This window comes from Erithacus rubecula (assembly GCF_903797595.1).
Source record: "Erithacus rubecula genome assembly, chromosome: 2".
Taxonomy (NCBI): Eukaryota; Metazoa; Chordata; class Aves; order Passeriformes; family Muscicapidae; genus Erithacus; species Erithacus rubecula.
Window position 1 is genome coordinate 64,267,551 of NC_136685.1, and position 20,333 is coordinate 64,287,883.

Consider the following 20,333-nt stretch of genomic DNA (forward strand, 5'->3'; position numbering starts at 1 on the left):
TTGCCCTCTGCTGGGGGTCTGGGAGAGCTGAAGGAGCCCGCACAGACAATGTGCGTGGACAGCAACAAGAGCGTGTCGTGTGTGTGATCATGGCCTCATTCAGAGTGGCGTGGCTCGGGGTCCCCGTGTACGCTGGGGTGTGTGTCTCCATCCTGCCACACACAATGGGACACCGCCGTGTCGCGGGGCCGGCCCGCGGCAAAGACACTGCAGCGAAGCTCTGCACGTGGAGCCTCCAGCAAAGCCCTGGATGCTGCCTGAAGTCATTTCACTGCCTTGCTGCAGCGTGCTTAAATGGCAATTCCCACGGGAAGGCTTTAAAGAATAGCAAAAGGTTTGGTAATTTCTGTTAGCTGCAGACAGAGAAAAAAGGCAGTGAAGTGGGGCCATGTTGTCTCATCAGAGATCCCACAATGAACTGTTGGCACTGAGTTGGAATCCATGCTGGAAAACTGGTTCAGTGAACATAAAGACCAAGAACAAAAGATTTATTTGCTATTTTAGTGGGTTGTTTGTAAGCCTGTGTTCTGGACTTGACTAAGTCTCTCCAGCTAGCTTTTGAGGAAGGGAGCATACACTGGTGAGAAAGCACACAGAAGGGATTTGGGAGAAGGAAGCTGTAGTTTCCAGTCAGTTATGGTTGCACTTTGTAGGGTCTGGACAAACCTTCTCCACTTTGTCTTTAAATATCTGCTACTGTCTTCCACATGGTGGCTTCTGGAGGTGTAATGAGCACTTATTTATAAAGATTGTCAGATGAAAACCAAATAGGCTGGAAATTGATGTACAGCTAAACAAGTGCAGCATCCCAGTTCTACAGTTTCTAAGGCAGCAAAATTACTGTTTTGGAAATGCAAGTAGGGAAACTATGTGAATAATTGTTTTTCTGAGGAATCCTTGGACTCCATTGCCTTAACCATTGGTTTCTGTCAGTATGTATTTTTCTATGCTGGTCACAAAAGGCAGATTTCAGAAGGAAACTCAGTTGCTGTGGTCAGTGCAGTAGGTTCAGTTTTCATTCCCAACTTGCTGTGTTGGGAAGAAAAGGGAAGAGAAAACAGCTCATGATATATTGTTTGGAAACTGTAATTTACTGTAACCAGACAGCTCCCCTGAAATGTGAGAAGCCTGCATCAATAAGTCCATTTCTCTTTTTTGTCCTAGGCTCTCCATTCATAAATCAAGCTCAGAAGAAGGTTCTGTAGGTCAGTATATTTCATTTTATTTGATACTCCTATTGAATTCTTAAACTGCTTTTGAGTTTTGCTTGTTCTGGGATGTGAGGAGCTGGCAGAAGTCAGCAGCATTTGTGTGTGTGGAGGGTGAGTCTCAGCAGCTTTCAGTTTGAGTGTCTCTGTGATTACTAAAACTGCCCAGCCAGCAATGTCATGTGATAAATATGCATCTTTTGACTTGTCATATTGAATTGAATTTGTTTGTATGTTAGATCACTGCTAGCCTGTCCTTTTGTTTTCCAAAAATTACCACCACCAGTTAATAATGGGAATTCTTTGTTATTTTTGTTCATGTCATGCCAGAGGGTCTTTATTTCTGAAATTTTTGTTGCTTATTGGAAAAGAAAAATAAAACTAGGAGGTTTTTCTTGTTTATTTCCTTTTAATTGTATGCTAGGGATCCTTCTAGGGACTGTCCACACATTCTAAACTTAAGCAGTATTTCCGAGAGTCAGGAAGCTCAGCTCTAGGTCATTTAGGGCAAGATCTTAAATACTAATAGTTCTTTGTCAGTCACATTTCTGCCAGATCAGGCACAGTATGTTCATTTGTAGGGGGCATAAACTTTTTAGTATGTGCCCTGGTTAATTCAACAGAACACAGATATATGTGCCCTACTTTGAGCTAGATCCCGTTTTTCTTTCTAGAACAAATTATTTACTTTGAGGTCATCAATCCACATAGAGATCTGGTTCTTGTGGACACAGAGACCCAGCTTTGTACAGTCCAGGCATATAGAGAGAAAGAGTCAGGTGTAGCTGATGATCTCATGCCAATTAGCAGAACATGTGTGTGTGTGTCTGTGCATGTGTGTGTTTATATGTTAATTATTTCATTTCTTGTTCGACATGCACAGATTTACCAGAAAATCACTTATCTGAATTGCATAATTGTGATTGTGATTCAATTGAATAGAATAAACCAACAAAATACTTGAAAAACACTTCCAGACTTGACATCAACAACTCAACACACATTAAAATTAATGTAAAATATTTTTTGTTTATAATTCAAAATATGTAAGTTACTGGCTTGTCTCAATCCTCTATAGCACTGGCAATTATTAAAAAATGTGCATCACCCTGAAATAGCTGCATCAACATAACTCTAAATAAAAAGAATCTGAAAAACTGAGGGTTTTTAATTCTTGTTTCTGATTTAAAAATACAATGTAATGCTTGAAACCTTCTGTGGAATTTACTAACTAATGTTTCTTTCTAAAATTCTTTATCCCTTTCCCCTCATCCTCCCGCTCCACTTTCCTTTTAGGGAAAACAGACTGGAAAAAGAAAAATAAGTTTTTTTGGCAGAATTTCCGAAAGAACCAGAAAGGACTAATGAGGCAGACTTCAAAAGGTAAAGTTTTTCCAATAGTGCATGTCCTATCTATATAAAATGTCAGGAACCAGCATCACAAAGGAATAAAAGGAATTTGTAGTACGGTGGCAGCTGGGGTCTGTGGCTGTGGAAGTGTCACAAGTTTAGTTCATCATGACAGTGCTCAGAATGATATGTCAAATTCTTGAGACTGCAGACATGAGGCTGGGATGCCTTTGATCCTGACTGTCAATGATGGCACACCTGCTAAGTGATGCAGTTAATATACAAGTAATATATGTAACTAAACAAGGTGTGCTTTTTCCCTTCCCCCCGCCCCCCCCCCCCCGCCAGTCCTGACTTGGTAAGAGAAATACTGTTCTGTTTAAATTAGAAGGATATTTCTCCTTTCTTTGGCATTTTATTACTTTGACCTGTTTGCTTTAGGCTTGAATCCAGCCTCTCATTGTAGAAGAAACTACAAGAAGGAGGAATAAAAGTATCTCTGGTGACCAGTTCAAATGTAGGATTGATTCCACTTAAACTGTCAGGTGTCTTTCTCTAGTTCTTCTGCAAATGATGCAGCTGTGGAGTGCATTAAGTATTTCTCTTCACACAGAAAATTTCTGTTTCCCCATGTGTATCTGTTAGCTTCTTATGTTGCAAACAGATGCTTCTCTATTTCTGTCTATGTTCAGATGGATTGTGAAAGACAACAAAAGCCCATTTATTAGGTCCAAAAGGGACACAATTCCAGTTAAGTGTGGGCCCTTGCTGGTTCTCGAGGCAAGTTCTAATTGCCTGTGCTGATATGCCAAACACCTACCAGAAGGAGAGGTAGTTGAGAGTGCAGTACATCTGGCACTGTGTGCCAGCTTAGTGGGTTTGTCTGGATAGCTCCCAAGCAGTGGCCAGTCCACAGCAGAGAGCTGCAAGGGCCCATCACACCCTTTCTGAACAGGCAGGTTCTGGCAGCTGATACCAGTATTCCTCTGGGCTGAGTGCTGGACTTCTCCGGCATTAACACTTCCTCTTTTAATTTTTGTCTCTCGGGGTCAATAACCATGTGATGACAGTCAGTTTTTATTTCTCCTTTTCATGCTTGCTTGCTTTCAGTGTCAAAGTAGACTTAGCTTTTTAGCTCTAAATTGCTTCCTTTTACTGCTCAGTTACTTCGAAATCATTAAGTTCCTTGAAATCATACCATGAACCTGCTCTGGTGAGGGTCTGTTTCTGGCCAGCCAGATCCACGTGGCAACCAGATTTCAGAGCACTGGGTAAAATCCAGTTTCAATATACCCTGACCTGTGCATGAATTCTTACATGTGCTTAAAATATTTGTGCTTTTTTTGTGCAGGAGAGGATGTCGGCTATGTGGCCAGTGAGATCACGATGAGCGATGAGGAGCGGATCCAGCTGATGATGATGGTGAAAGAGAAGATGATTACCATTGAGGAAGCACTTGCTAGGGTATGATATGTGCATATTTCAATCTCCTTGACAAACATGTTTTAGAATGTAGGATGTATCAATCTGGAGTTTTACTCCATTCACAAAACACAGGAGAAGGTGGAGAAAGCCTGCCTGTTTGTCCCATTGCAATAGGTAGCATAAATTAGAGTGGAATTCCTTTGTTTATTGAGAAAAATGAGATTTAGCTCCACCAGAAATAGATATCCAGTATATGGTAAATTAATAGAGTCCTAAAAGCATTGCTTCTCTCTACTACCAATAAAGTGGACTAAGTGTAGGCTTTTTTATTGCAGCTGTCTCAAGTGAGGGAGAAGAATCTCTCTGACTTGTACTAGCTCTAATTTATTGCGTATGTTCATAGGTTTGTTTAAGTACTAAAATAAATGTTTCAGGTTTTGCTGAGCTTGCCTTACTCAGTTCAGAACACATATATTTCTTACTGTTTTCCTTTAAGCTAGAACTTCTTCTGCTTGTTTCTTAGCCCAAAAGGTGATGTTTTATTTTAATAACATTCAAGAAAACATGTTCAGCTATTTTTGGCATATGACATTATGTCAGATGCACAACACAGATGTTTTTTAAATAAGTCACAAGTGTTTCTTAGCAAACTCTAAATGTTAATAAACCACAAGAAAAAGAACTATAAGATATTGCATTTGTGCAGCAATAGAGGGTTGAGGTTTTAATTTGTTCAGGAGCCAAAACAGCGTGCAAGTTTCAATGCACCCTTGTGTAAAAGACTGTGATGAAACATAGGATGTTCTGTATGGGGTCCATAAGAGAAAATGTAATTTAGATCAGTTGGCAGTCAGATAAATATCTTTACTGACATACTACATAGTGAAATAGATTCTTGTAGATTGCAAAATTATTTTATTGTCTGAAGAAAATACTGCTTTGCTGGAAATCATATAATGAAAAAAATGCAAGATTTTAGAATTATTGTGTTGGAATATTGGGAATTCTTTTTCTTCTCTTCTGTTAAAGTTTTGTGGTGTGAAAGGGTTTTACCTAATCTGATAGTTCATATATGGACTGATAGAGTTTCCCTCTAGTGGTCTGAGCTACAAGGCTTCTTTTTTTAAATATCAGTTCTTGATCCTTACAACACTTTGACTCCTGTAGTATTGGTTTTGTCTGAAGCCTTTTACTGGAAAATGGGAGATATTATTATCATTATTATTATTATTATTATTACAAAGGATGGTTCTTAGTCTTTAACTGCAGATTATTTTCTTTATGAAGGAAATTGGCAGGTCATTGTGATTTAGTCTGTCCACTGTAAACTCTGTCTCTGAGATGGGAACGTGTAATTTATGTTTTACCAACAAGTCATCAAATTTCAGTATTTACAGATCATTTCTTTCTAAGGAAAAAAACCAACTTATTTTTAAAACTTCTAATTATTGGGCAATTTATTTTGAATAAGTGAGGCATGCAGTGGAAAAGTTCTGATTTTCCCAGGTCCACAATGATACAGGGGGAAAGAAAAGAAATTACATTAATTCTTGCTATTTTAATGAAGGTTGATCTCTTCTTGTGACTGGAAAATATTCTTTCTGTCTTTTCAAATTTCAGCTGAAAGAGTATGAAGCCCAGCACAGGCAATCAAGCACTGTAGATTCTACAGAATGGCCTGATGGTTCTTACTCGACACTTGATGGGTCTTCCAATTGTAATGTAAGTGCCTGTCATTGTGATATAGCTCCCCAGTGTCATTTAATATTTAAATTCTTTCATTGAACTACTGAAATATCCTGATTTATGTGGCAATTTCTTTAATAGCAGACGTATTACTGACCTTGTGATGCTGTGTTCTGTCTGCAGAGAATGTTTAACTTGAATTTTAAATCTTCAAAATCTCATCATAGACTTCAACAGTCTTTTTTTTCTTTTTTTTTTTTTTTTTTTTTATCCCACCCCTTTGTCACTAAACTTCTGAAACAGAAGTTGTTCCAGGCAAAAATCCCCTTATTTCAAAATGCACAGTAAAGGGCTTTCAGGTCATTTACAGGGAAGTTGTTGATTCACCAGTAGAGTTTCTCAGGCTTTTCCACCCCTTGTTGATACATTCTAGATGAGCATCTGGCTACGTCCTAGCTGTCTGCTGCCTTCAAATACTTCTGTCTCTGCATTTGCAAACTCACAGGCCAGAGTTTGTGGATTTTGTCAGATCCAAAAGCAGTAAGGCAGCTTTCCCCTCTCTTTTTTTTTTTTTTTTTTTTTTTGCTTCTGAACTGTTTAACTAATGTTGTTTTTAGGCACACCAGACAGTCTTTGTGTTATGCCATACTGAATTAATTAATTTTTCCTTCCAGATATCTTCATTTTCACTGAGTAGTTTATTCCACTTCAATTCTCTAATTGGACATTCACAGATAAATCTTAGAGAACACATTTGACTGTCAAATTCAAACTTTGTAACCCATAGAATTGGATCACAAGCTTTTGAGACCATTGGTTGATTTATTTATTTTATTGTCAATGGAATTTCCTGCTAACTGTAGCAGCCATTTAGCTCCTCCTTCCTAAATGAAAAAAAGGAATGCAATGTCATTTTATGAGATTTTTAACATATTTGGTGGCAGAGAAGGATTTTGTTGTTTGTGTTCAAAAATGTATGCCCATCTTTAGTTACATTGGAGCCGGGGGGAACTGGTGTTGCCTTATGCTCTGTTCTGATGTATGAAAAATGTGCAAAGAATAAAGAAGGAAGGATCCTGACTCTCCTGAATTGACTGTTTAGCTGAAAGTTGTCTGATTTTTGTCTCATTAGTATTTATAGCTTGAACTTTTCCTTCTTTAAAGGCTTTTGTCCAGGGTTCCTATAGCATAAGTCTCATTCACTGTGGTCAAATCTCAGAAGGATACTGAATTTCTCTCTTAAATCTTCTGATGGTGGTTTTCACTTCTGTTCAATTACTGAAAGCTGTGTGTATCTCTTGAGCACTGAAAGTGATTCAGTATTTCTGCCCCAATGGAATGATTTGGCATCTTTTCTCTAAAATTGTGTTCCTAAGCCATCTTTGCCCTTTCAGCCAAGAGCTTGGTTGCCTCTCTCTGCTGTTCTGGTAGGATTTGAACCAACTTTCTTGCTAACTTCAGTGGGGGATGTCTATTCAATCACTGTAGATAATTGTCAAGATTTTTGTCCTGGCGCCTGATTTTTGTCCCGGCTGCCTTTAACAGAAGCTGTTAAACTGCCTGCCATCAAGGGAAAAGAGGATCATCTGCAGAAATGAAAGTTCATGTTAGAACAAAACTCAGTTTGATTTTTTTTTTTTTTTTTTTTTTTTTTTTTTTTTTTTTTTTTTTTTGTGGACAAGAATGTAACTGAGGTTAACTGGAGTGAAAGCCTTTGGGCTGTAATTGACAAAAGGGAAAAACAATGAAAAGTATCAGATATGTTAGAGACAGGGTATGTGTTCACTCAGACTTTTTTGCCAAAGGACCTCTCTACTAATCTGAAATGACCAGCTTTTGAGACCTGCAAAGATAGTTCTGTTTTCCAGCCCTTTCTTTCCCAAATGGTTTGAGTTTCAGTACCATTTGTGTGATTTGTGCTCTGCATATTTGGAACCTCAGCTTTAAATTACCCCACTCATTTTATACAGGCCATGAACTAAACATTTCTGGTTTGAATTTGAAGTCCTTGGGCAATGGTTCTTCTGGCTCTGTTTGCTTTTTAAATTTATTTATTTATATTTCAGTCTCACAGCCAAGTTGTTACTAGGCAGTTTTTAATGAAACAATGTGATCATTTTGTAAACAAAACAAAAACAAGTTAGAATCTAAGCAATGAGAGAATCTAAAAATGAAGACAGGATGTCTGGAGTGTTCTAAGGTTTTAAGTAATCCTTTCCTTTCAAGTCAGCTGTGCTCACAGCATACAAATAATATCTCAAGTGTATATATCATAAGTTATTGTCTTCCTTTATAGGAAAAGACCACTTTTTAAAAAATACTTTTATAGCTGTCATGTGTTTATACATGATAACAATATTGGTGTTGTTTTAAAGATTCTCATTGTCTATATTGATTTGAGGATTCTGTTTTCCATATTCTCCTCTTTTAAATTACTGTACCAGGAAATGGAAACTCAGTTTCATATCCTTAACAAAACTAAACCCTAAAGATGAATCACAAAGGAGTGAGGAGTAGAAAGATCAGCATCCCCAGGGAGGCAGCCCCATGTCATTGCTGAGGTCTAAATTGTATGTCCTGTTTATTTGTTCTTAAGAAGCAAATAAACAAACAAAAGCTTTGCCAAGCCAGTAGGTGACTTGGTTCTTTGCCACTTTAGAGCAATTTGTAGCTTTCAGTCTCACTACTGTGGTCCCCCTGTTTCACAACAAAATATGTGTTCTTTATTTGCTAATGTGGTTATGCAGTTGAAACTGTTTTTCTTTTCAGTTAGATGTATCAAAGCTCTAAAACGCCTCATGATTTTCCTACAAATTTATTTCTGAATTTTTATGTTTCATCTCTGTAGCAATGAAAGCAGTTCACATTAACACTAGACAAGCTTTCATTGCCTTGTGCCAAGCATTGGGATGTAAAGCAGGTGCAGATTACAAATGGATCCTTTTCTGGATTGCAGATAAGGCCCTATTTGTCCTTAGGAGTCAGAAAGTCCAGGGAAAGAGAGGACTTCAAAATTGTATCACATTCTTTCTTTACACTGAGGTGCCTTTTATGCTTCTTAAAGATAGAAGAGTGTTTGATAACTTTTGGGGGCTGACATTCTCAGTTCATCTAAAATAGGGCTGCTTCATCCTCAGAGCCCTTGCTGCTGTGGCTTCAGCCCAGCTTGGAGAACTAGCACAAGGAGAAGTCAGTATGTTCAGTGTGTCAGTCAGTTACTGTGCCCTCTGCTAAAGACCACTAATTGTACCACTTGCCATGTTTCATGCCAGAGTGGAGAAATGGAGAGGAAGCACCAGGGAGCTTGACAGAAGTGTGTATCATATGTGTGCTGACACTGACACAAACCACTAATTAACTTCACTGACAGTTTCTGTAGATGCAAGTTAAATGAAGTTTATTATGAGTAATTATCTCTGGACTAAAGTGGTTTGTTGGTCTTATCTTCTGTATTTTGGTGTCAGTCAGTGGGTGATGCTCACCCATCCAACAAACTTCCAGGTAGTGTAGCTGGCCTTCATTTGAAAGGTGCCACAGTGAGCTGTGCCATCTGTGCTGACATCACCTCCCTTACCAGATGTGCCTTAGCAGCCTCAGGAGAGAGGCCATAATGAGTGGAGAGAACAAATCAGCATCTCCCTCCAACAAAATGGCCCACACAAGGGCAGTGGGGGGCCCTGTAGTGGTGTTTTACATATCTGCACTCCAAACTCTTCTTTTCTCTGGGTCATTACATTACCAGTAGGAAACTGGCACCCCATTTGTTTTCTCTGAGGAGAGTGGCAGCAGTGGTGCAGACCTGTAAGTGTGCTGTGCACATCTGCATCTATCATGAGGCTGATGCTGGGGACAATTCCCACCTGTGTTGCCTCTCTTTTCTGTCTTCTATAGATCCATTTTAACCAGATGGCAGTCCATTGAGTCACACAGCAATAGCTCTAGCTGGACTGAGATAATAATTTGTTACCCCTGTACTTACTATTATTTCTTTTTTTTTTTTTTTTTTTTTTTAACAAGTGGTTAAATAGGGTTGAAAGTTGAAAGGTTGTGTAGATCTGCTACAGGCACAAAGGCAGAGTAACAGATGAGAATGGACTTGGAGTTGTATTCATTTCAGCCCAGAAATGCTGAACCTGACTCTGACAAAATGTGAAGTCTGATATAATTATCTCTGACTCATGGCAGTCATTACTGTGTTGTTTGGTAAGTGTGAAGAATAGGAAGAAAAGAAGTAATGAAAGTGTAGCTTCTGTAGCAGCAATTACCTCAAGAGTAAATCTAAGCATAATTACAGCAAATCCACATTATTCAGGGTTATACCTTATTTCAGTATATGGATGCTTTCTAAATGCATCTATTTGAATTGATTTTTATTCATAGCAGTGATGGATTCTAAAAATTTTTAACCATTGGTTAGCATTATTATTGCTCATAGTACAGGACTGCTAGCATAAACAGGAAAAAGTCCTGCTTTTGGTACAGTCAGTTTAATTTATTAGAAATAAGCTCAGTCAATGTATATTGGGAATTAGCATCGAGTATCTATGGAGAGTAGGGTATGATGAGGTTTATTTTACTTTAAACAGTAGTATTTAATTCGAAGCAATGTGAATATTTTGAAGTTAGCCCTGGTTTGCTGTTATCCCAGGAGTCACCATTTTTGGTAAGGTTTCTTTTCCATGAAAGGCTAAAGGGTAGAAGAGGATGTTTCTGTGTTTTAGTTCTTGGAGAACTTGTTTCCGCCTCCAGGCCCTGCATGCTCTTTTGAGTAACAGAGGGGAGCTGCTGCTGAGCGTGGCTATGAATGAATGCAGCACTTTCATCTTTGCTCCAAAGAATCTAGTGACCCAATTTCTGTTAAGATATTCTGAAAGGCACCAATGTGCCTCTTATATTGGATGATGTGTTTATTATTACTACCCAAATTCCTGTAATACTGTCAGTGCTTAGTAACAGTTATGATGACAACCTATAATAAGACATGCTTCAAAATGGTAGTGGTGAATTCCCACGCTATGAGCCTGTCACAGGGACCTGTCCTGGGAGGCATTGACTGCCCTCCTTTTCCACTGATCACAGGAACAGTGTCCAGCACCTTTTGGTGAAAGCTGGTAGCAGAAGAATTACAGCGTATTTTGTTATGATTTTTCCCCTCTGTCTATCTATGTATAAGAGCAGGAATTCCATGGATGCAGTAATACAAACACCTTCATAAGGGAAGTGCAAATCATCATTACAGTTCCCATAACACAACCCAAAGTAAAGTCAGTGCTGGGGAGTGATGATAGCAAAGCAAAAGACCGTTGATGTGTTTGTATTTGGTTTTGTAGAACACTCTAAGGCGTTTTTTATCTATTTTTCCTGATATTGTTCATAACACTTCATAATTTGTAGAAAAAACTGCTGCAAATTATTCAGAATAAAACATTGTCACCATAGGATTGTCCTGAGCAGCTGGCAGTAATGTAGTCCAAGTTAAACCTTCTCACTGCCAGCAGGAGTTTCTCCTGTAGTTAACCTAGTTAGTGGTAGTTGTAAAGCCTCTAAGCAAAATCTTCCTTCTGTCATGACTCAGAGCTTACAGTAACACCCAAGCAGTGGCTGCAGTTAGGCAAGTTCATAACATTTCTGTTTGCCTGCATTTAGACAAGCTCTATTGACTTACTCTATTGCAAAATGTTTGGCCATGTGTTTGAGGAGGATGGGAGTTGGAAAGGCAAATTAAATTTAATATTTATTCTAACATACTAGTTCACTTTTTTATACTGTTTTTGCCTTTTGGCAGCGAATTTTTCTGCTTGTATCTGAGAGGGTAAGGGGGTGGTACCAGCTTTTTCCTGTTTTCCATGTATCAGCCAGCAGGAGATGCTGTAATCCATAATGTGGTTTCCCATCTTTTCTGAGACCAAGTCTATTAAATTAGAACAAAGCTTTGCTCAGTTCAAGAATTAAGAATCTCAAAAGCTATGTGTTTCACTACTCTATTTGGCAGACACAGGCTGAATAATCTTGTGGTATAACAGAAAATTTTAATTGTCGTCTCGTTGGTTACCACTTGTGCTCCCTCCCTGATGCTGGTGTTTCCTTCCTCATGCTTTGGATGGTAGCATCTACAGCCTCATTGTTTGATGGTGCTATAAGAATATAACTCAAGTTACTACAGCCTTTGCTAAAGGGCTTTCATTAATTTTCTTTGTTTTTCTCTGATATTAATTTTGCTGTGTTTCATGTATTGCTGTTTAACCCTTGGTTTTCCAAGAAGTCAAGAGGTGCACCAGTGGAGTACTCCATTCATTCATAGTACAGCCTATGCCAAAGAATAGGGATTTTCTCTGGATCTTCTTAGCCTTGCCAGAGCACAAGATTCAGTTAAGAGTGTCTTGTTGGGGACTTTTGTTTCCATGTATAGAGGAGTCTGTGGGAGAATTAGAAAAGAATGTTGCATTGTAACAGGTACAGAATAATGTAATACAGATCTTCATTCTTTTGCATGTACCTAAGACAAATGATGCATGAGTACAGTTGTAATGTCATTAAAATTAATTATGCTAATCAGTGAGAGAAGGGCTTCACCATGAGGAAATATGTCTGGCTTGCAGATACAAATGTCAGCAATGTGCTTCTCAAAATTCAACTAAAACCTGGAAACAGTTAACAGCTATGAATTTGCCTAAGCAGCTATTCTTGTATCAAGACAGACCTCCTGGGAGAATCAAACTTTCATGCTCTTGTTACTTATGACAAATATTCCCCACTAATTTCAGCAAGCAGTGTCGTCACCAGCTAATGTGTAATATATCTCTCACCAAAGTAGCCGTTGGATGCTCCTTTGATTTTCTCATAAGTAATCACAGACCAAACCCAGGCATGGTTACCTACAGGGGCTGACACTGCACATTTTAGACTTGCACAGCCCTTGCAATTCATGCTTCTGGGAAAAAAAAAAATTATAACATCTGTTAATTTTCTTTAAAATTTTGGAGGCTGTTGTTTGTAACTTCAGGATATGATGCAGATTATCATGTCTTAGTTTCATGCAGTTTTCTATAAACAGCCTCTGCAAGGATTAGAGGTCTGTGAAGCTTTCTTAATGAAACCCAAAACCTTCAAAACTCAAGTTGCAAAGCCCCAAACTTAGATCAGTTTCACTCATGGCCGTGAACTTTTAAGGGAATCTGGGATACATTTCAAGGAAGTTGCTGTCATGTTTCACTTGATGTGGGCTTGTATGTTATTGAAACTGGAGAACACTAGCTGGTTTTATCTGAAGCTTAGAATTTTCCATAGGGCTTTACATCAGAGTTTTGGGGCTGAAGTAATTCAGGGATAAGAACCCAGCAACAGCACACTAGTAAATCTAGTTTACATGACCACTAGGGAGTGGAAAAGCTGTGTACAGTCACTAGTACAAAGGCGGAGAAATTGAAGAAAACTGTTTGACTGGGAGGCTCATTAAAATTTTCCAATCATCAAAGGAAATAGATGTTTAGTCCAGCTATGATTTCACATTGTGATTGATTTGCAGTGAATCCAGATAACCAGGCCACTGATAGTGTGGTCCTGATAAAGGGGAATCTTCCCTGGCTTAAAGGGGGTGCTGTTGTGGTACATATGTGCTGCTGCTTTCCACCCCTGGACAGCAGCGTTCCCAATAAGAAGCAATTTTGTTCCTTGTTTTCCTGTGCTCTGAGAAGAAATGTCAAATTCTGGATTTCTTGTGAGATTTGGGATAAGGTGTGGTTGCCTGTAAAAGGAATGCTAATTTACTTGAGCCTCTCAGAGTCTGTTTCTTGGGAAGGGAGATCAGAGCCCAGCCTAGGCAGAGAAGTTAAAAGTCACACTACAATATTTCATAAAGCCACCACTTCTGGACCATCATTTCTATTTCAAGTTCTTATTTATGTTCTTTTCTAGCACTGAAACTGAGGGAAAGATAAAAAAAAGTATCTAAGTTCACCAAGTTAAAAAACATTTAAGCAAGGTTTATTTTTCTTTCTAATTAGCCCTTTATAAAGGGAAATTCTCCAGGGATTTTTGTCAAAAGAATTTAAAAAAAGAAAATAAAAAAAGGCCTGGTAAAGGGCTTAAGTTACATTTCCTATAGACACAGCCTCCACTCTAGTGGTGGTGTTTGAGGGTCACTCTTCGTCCTGGCTTTGCAGAGATTCTCTGTATTTTTTTTCTTTCACTAAATTCCATAGACAGTAATTAAGGAACTGGAGGCCAGCAAGAGGTCAGCAAGCCTTCATCAGTGAAAACAGGGATTGTTTGCCATGTACAACACTCCCTTTTTTCCTTGTGGTGAATAGAAGATTTGCTTAGAGCTGATGACTTATGCCTTTCTTGTAAGTTATGCAGCTAGCGAGTAACTGGGGGAATCAATCAGTGAGCAGAAAACAGCTAATTGAGTCCAGCATCACGCTTTTTTCTTCTTTACATATTCAGCACTGGAATCGGAGCCAGTTTGGTGTCTGATAATGTAACTTGAGAGAAGAGGCATTTTGTGTGCAGGATTCAGAGCAAATTCAATACTTAAGAAGAAGTGTCTGCTCCTAAATTTTAAGATTACAAAGCTGACAGCGGTTGAGGACTCGGGGGAAAATACTCGAAACTGAGCTTTAGGCCTATAAATGCCGAAGCTGGTAAGTCACTGAGCGTGTAGCGTGATGTGGAGAGGATGTGCCTCCTGTTTCAGAGAGGGAAAAAGAGAAAAGGCTTTTGTGGTTATTCTTAGGCACAGCACAGCATGCATAGCTTTTCTCAGTTTTCCTTTTCCTTTCCTTGGGCTTTTAAGTTCTTTTCTGTTCTATTTTCCTGTCTCTGACTTTGTCCAGGCATCTTTAATAAAAAACTTTCAAGTTAGAATGGTTGGGATTTTTGGCAGATGGAAAGCCCGTTAGAAAGAAGAAAGGACACGTGTAACCACATCTCCTAAAGGGAACAGCAAAGTCTCTTTGCATTTACTATAGAGCCTGTAGTTCTGAGGTGAGCTAGCCAGGGCTGGGGGATGTGATGTGTCTATGAATCTAAATGTGGGGTTTTTGCCCTGCTTTGCTGAACAAGAATTGTCTGACAGTGAAAAAGAATTGCAGCTTAAGTTTAAAAGATTCCTTTTTTTCTTAGAAGGTTTCCTAGAGATTTCAGTTTGGGGTTGAACTATTACTGGGCATAAAGCGAACTGTAAAATTTTAATGTCTCTTAAATGGCTTCACACGGATCATGTAAAAGTCATATATGTTTGGGGTTTTTTCTGGAGCTAAAGCAAATTAATCAGTTAGGATAGCCTTAACTGGATGTTGTCCTAGTGTTTCTTACACATTTTTATTGGGACATGGCTTCTAAGCTTTGCCTGTTTTTTTAAGGGCTGCTGCTAGAACCCTGAAGTGTTTCCAAACATAGTCCTGTCAAAAGCCAGCTACTTACTTCTGGTTTACATTTTGCCAATTAATACCAAGAACACTAATAAATGTTAGTTCACTCTCTCTCACTCTCCCTCTCTTTCTGTGAAGCACTAATTCAAAGAGGGAGGTTAAGATTGTTATTTCTGTGGCGTGTGAAATGGGCTGGATGTTAGAGAGCAGCAGAGCAAGGCGTGTGCCCTGCCTCCTGAGCAAGCAGCAGCAAAGAGCCTGCGTGAGAAAAGCAGAAGAGAAAGCGAGAAGGGCGCCAGGAGCAGAACTGTAGAGAGCTCCCAGAATGTCAGAGTACGTGTGCTGATTTCCTATTTGTTCCTGAATGTAAAGCTCTTTACTTTGATCTTGCATATGAGGTGATGAAAAGAGGCGCACAAGTCGGAAGTTTTCCAAGGTGAAGGGAGGCGAGAGGTGGCAGAAGGGATTTATTTCTTCTGGATTTGAGAGCATCTTCATTGTTTGTGACCACATTTGTTTTCAGCGAAAAGCTGGGCAGTGGGTACTGGCCTTGGCTTCTGTAGTTTTCCAGCCGTGTGGTACGTGGTGGCTGCAGTGCTCTGCATGCAGTTCTCGGCATTTCCAGATGCTGTTAATACATTCCCCGTTTCCCTGCAGTCCTCCGCGCGTCTGTGCAGCCAAGCTCTCGGAGCTGGCGGGTGTCCGCGCCGTGAGAGCATCGCAGATGCGGGCTGCACTTGCTCCAAGGCGCGGGAAGGCGGCTCCGCCCGGCCAGCCCCGCCGGGGCCCCGCAGCCCGGCCGAGCCCCGCGCTCGCTCTCACCAGCGCGAGTTCTGTGCCTCGGCTTTGGCCAATTTGCTATGGTTTGGGGCTCTGGAGCCAGCTGTCTGCAATCTGATGTAATGTTGCCCTGGAAACCAGAAATGAAACACTTAAGCATTCACCACAGAATTACTGCATACAACATTAGCCAAAGTAATTAAAAGTTGAGCCATATGGGCTTTCGGATGGAAAAATTTGGAGCGGAGGAGATGGAAGTTAAGTTGTTCCTATTTGCAGTACTGCAGATCTGTTTGTTGTCCCCTTGAGGGCACGGGGAGAGGCCTGCCTTGGCTGTGCACTGTGCACAGGGCACAGGGAGCTGGAGGGGCTCTGGCTGTTTTATCAGCCGAGGCTTGGCCCAGTGGAAGAGCCGGGGGCCGGGAGCCACTGGTGGCCAGGGTGCAGCATGGATTCCTCCAGTGCCAGAGAGCCTCTGGCTGAGCACCTTGCAGACCCATCCACTCTATAACAGACCATGGCTACCCTTCTGCAGTGCTGCAGCACGCTGGAGTGCCTGTGGAGAGGGAAGAGAGCAAGAGGGGGCTGGCAGCTGACTACATGCAAGCCCTGTGCCAAGGCCACGCTGCTAGAGCTGTCCAGGAAGCCGTTTGCCCAGCCTGCCGTGCTCTGGGGATATTGGGGTAATTTTCACATCTGAAGTCAGGGACGGCTACCAAAAAATGCAATTCTGTCACCATGAGAGAGGGGAGGGTACAGTCGGTTGGGGAAGTCAAAGCATGGAAGTTCAGTGATTTCCAAATATGTCAGTTATGGCCTGAATGCTTTACATTTCTGTTTTCTGTTTAATATTCGCCATAAAAGAAAGCATTGCTTCAGCTGGAAAATTAAGCTCTGTTTCCCATGTGCCAAAGTGGAAACTTTTGATAATTCCAAGTCCTTTCTTAAAAAGTTGATTCAAAAACAGGAAGCAAATGAAGAGTAACCCTTTTTGAAAATGCATTCATTTTCAAGGAATTGGCATTATTTGACAATAAAGTTGCCTGAGCAGCACAATTTTTAGGCCTTTTAGCATAAACTTATTGTCCATCCTTTTTCACTGTAGAAGATTTCTTTGTCACATGCTCCCTGGTATGATAGGAAGTAGGCTTCTGGGGGGAGACTGTCTTTCTCTTTCACCTACCCATAAAGCATGACCTGTTCTTGCCTACCTGCAAAGCACTGGTGATAGAAAGGATCTGTTGCTGCTTGTGGAAGACTCCAGCACCAAAGGATACTAGGAGTTCTGAAGCATTGGGGAAAAGCAGCTGGCACATAATTGCGATTGGACTTTATTTATTTGGAAGTCTGGTGAGCACCCTCTGTAGCACCCACTTGGGTTTGATTTCAGTACCTTGCCGCTGAGGCTATTTTGACACTTGTTTTTGCTGTGGTACTTGTGAATGCAAATGTCAGGCATTGTTGTTGTTGTTGAGTCTTCATAAACCTGAGGGGGCACAGTTCCTTATCAGATATCAGTGGTGCAAAGTAGGACTAACTGTTTATTCCTCAGTGAAATCCTGGGTGGGAGGACCAGGTGTGAGCTGTTCTCTAGGTCTTACAGACCTCATGGTTTCAAAAACAGTAGTCTTGCAAACTGAGGGTTTATGAAAAGTAATGAGGGAAAGCAATCCCCTAGAGTAATTGCATTTAAAATAAACATATCTTGAGTGCAAAATATGCATGATGGTTTCTTGCCAGCACATACTTAATGGCCCAAGAAGTCTTGACTGAACTTCTTGATTACAGTCAATAATCCATTCATCATCTTATCTAAATGTGTCTGTCTTGTTTGACATATCACTAAGTTGTCTTAGGCATAATCTCTGAATTAATACTCATGTTGTTGCTTAATTTACTTGATGTAAACAACCCCAGTACTTTTTACAGTCCTATTTTCCCAAAGGAAGTTTATTAATTACCTAGCCAGTCTGCAACCACAATAAACGCATTTGTGCAATTCTTGGATGATAGAATGACAGTTCCTACTGGCATATGTGGTCAATTTGGTATTCCTCCTTATTTTGGAGTAATGCAAAGTTTGTGGGAAACTGGTAATGGACGGTGCCCTTGCAGATATTTGTTGAAGTTTACTGTGGTGTGGTTCTGGACCCTTGTGAGGTGCATGCCTGGAAGGTAGGCTTTCAGAGCTGCCCTGGCTCTGTCCAACACTGTGTGTGCCTTTGGAAGCATTCTAGTGAAGCTGCTAATTGGTGTCCTGCCCCATGGCATCTGCCTTTAGTACCTCCTGGTACTTAAGTGAACTACAAAAGTAGAAAGCATTTTTATGTTCGGCCTTTCTTATTCATCCTCCAGATAAGCAGACAGATTTTTTCTGGGAAGAGAAGGGGATGGGGTTTTTTTGCTTGTTTGTTTTTACTTGGCTTCCATCTCTTGGGGATCTTTATTTTTAAAAGTTTAATTAAGGAGAAGGATAAAAAAGGATGAGCACACTGTGGAAACCCAGATAGCTGCACTGACAGGAAGTTGCATGGGGGTTTTTAGAACTGACCAGTAGGAATGCTGTGAATTGGCTGGGACTGTGGGTGCAAACAAAGTAATGTATACGATCCATACCGCACTCCAGCTGGAGCCTGTGCTGCGCGCAGGAATGTGCAGCAGTGCAGGATGCCAGGGCTGTCCTGGCCAAGCCAGAGAGCCCTGCTGGCCTCCTCTCCCCTTCCCTTCCCTGCCCTTCCCCCCACCGCCTTCCACATTCTGAACTGATTAAAACAGAGGAAGTAGCACGTTGAACATTGGATCTGGCTCGAAAATCGAAGTTGTCTTCTCGTTCACAAGGAATGGATTGTTTCAGCTTGTTGTGTCACTGCTGCTGGAGAGAAGGGAATTTTTTTTTGTCTCTGTAATGTTTGATACTTGAGGGAAAACAGCTGGAACGAGCATACTGGATCAGATGCAAAACGAAACGGGATGCTGGGGAATATGGACTGCACTGTATATCTGAAAAGGTCAGAGTTTTCCCTTGGTCAGTGCTGGAGGAATGCTCTGTCCATCTTAATTCCAGCCTCGAGAGCCTTCAGGAGGAGTGTAAGGAGCAGGGAGGAGGAAGGGAATATTTTGTAGCTGTGGCAGTCTGTGAGTGAGGCAGATGAGGTCTCCTCCTTCCTTTCCTTCCCATCCCTCTCTTGTGCTGCTGTTTTTGATTTTCTGGGAAGACTGGGGGGAAAAAAAGAGAAGTCGTCAGTGACAGAGCTTCAGTTTGGAAAAGCTGTTTATAACCAGGTTTAAACAGCAAGTTCTGAGATGCCAGACAGACCAGGGACTGACTAAACCACGGGAGCATAACTGGTATGGTAAGAAGAGCCCTGGAAAAGAGCCCTGCCTGAAACATACTGGAAGAGGACGTGGAAGTAGTTGTTACACAATGCATATGAAGAAAGACAAGGGCAGGAATGCATTTCAGTGCCTAGGATCTTACGTTGCACAGATTTAGAAATCAAAATGGTATGTCATGCTTTCAGAAAAAGAAAAAGAAAAAAAAAAAAGAAAATAAGAAAACCCTCAGTTTCTGTCTGACCTGAGCTGAAAATATAACACCAGTTACAGAGCTGCATTGACACAATGCAGCAGATGAGCTGGGTTAACTTGGCTTGAAGGAGCAAGCTGTGGAACTACTGCTTTATTAATATTCCCTTTGTTTCTTTGCCAGTCAAGAGAACAATCCGATGATGAAACAGAGGAGTCGGTGAAGTTTAAGAGGTTGCACAAGCTGGTGAATTCTACTCGCAGAGTCAGGAAGAAACTCATAAGAGTTGAAGAAATGAAAAAACCCAGCACAGAAGGTAAAAAGCAACGTGGTTAAAACTGTGTGAATACATGTTTCTGTTGAGAGGGGACAGAAAGTGGAGGCTTGGGGGAGGGAGGGGTGGAGTATTCATAAGGGACGGTAGTAGGAACAACTGCCTTGTCTTTTGTGTATGCCTTAAGTTATTGAATTTTTAGGCTGCAGAAGGAGGCAAGTGACAACCTAGAATGTGGTTACTGCTGATCTGGTATTCTCAGAGCAGCACTAGAGACCCTCTCATTAAGGGATTAGAAGTTGGCTTATGTTTTATGCCCCGTGCTGGGGAGGGAACGAGCCTGGGTGCAATCCCAGCCAGCTGCCCCACAAGCTCAGCAAGGAGGTAAGTGGAGCCATTACCACACTGCTCCCTCCTCCCAGGCCCAGGGTGGCACACAGGTGAGGCTCCCCTGCTCGTTTTGGGAGGGTAGCAGCTGGCTGGTGGTGCAGTTGAACCACAAGGCATCACCTTGTGGCAAAAATACAGAACCTCTATCAGACATTCTTGTGGGATAGAGGCTGCCTCATGACTTCTACTTCTGGGGGATCCTGTCTGCAATTTGGCTTCTGAATGCACCCTGCTCCCTACAGAGAGGGGGGAGAGAAGGGAGGAGGAGGAGGAGGAGGGTGGGGAAAGGGAGGCAGAGTTCAGGCCCTGGGAACACCATGCTG

At 40.9% G+C, this 20,333-nt stretch overlaps 1 protein-coding gene across 5 annotated transcripts in view; it reads left to right on the forward strand.

The window, feature by feature from the left end:
- LOC306813091 (SAM and SH3 domain-containing protein 1-like) overlaps nucleotides 1-20,333 on the forward strand; it is a 515,485-nt gene that overhangs the window by 466,994 nt on the left and 28,158 nt on the right. For 3 of the 5 annotated variants that reach the window (XM_079328162.1, XM_079328166.1, XM_079328164.1), the window contains exons 5-9: nucleotides 1,165-1,205; nucleotides 2,505-2,591; nucleotides 3,910-4,022; nucleotides 5,604-5,705; nucleotides 19,530-19,662. In XM_079328162.1, coding sequence (XP_079184288.1) covers nucleotides 1,165-1,205; nucleotides 2,505-2,591; nucleotides 3,910-4,022; nucleotides 5,604-5,705; nucleotides 19,530-19,662 — 476 coding nt within the window. The remainder of the gene's footprint in view (nucleotides 1-1,164; nucleotides 1,206-2,504; nucleotides 2,592-3,909; nucleotides 4,023-5,603; nucleotides 5,706-19,529; nucleotides 19,663-20,333) is intronic. The other 2 variants (XM_079328163.1, XM_079328165.1) reach the window with 1 other exon arrangement.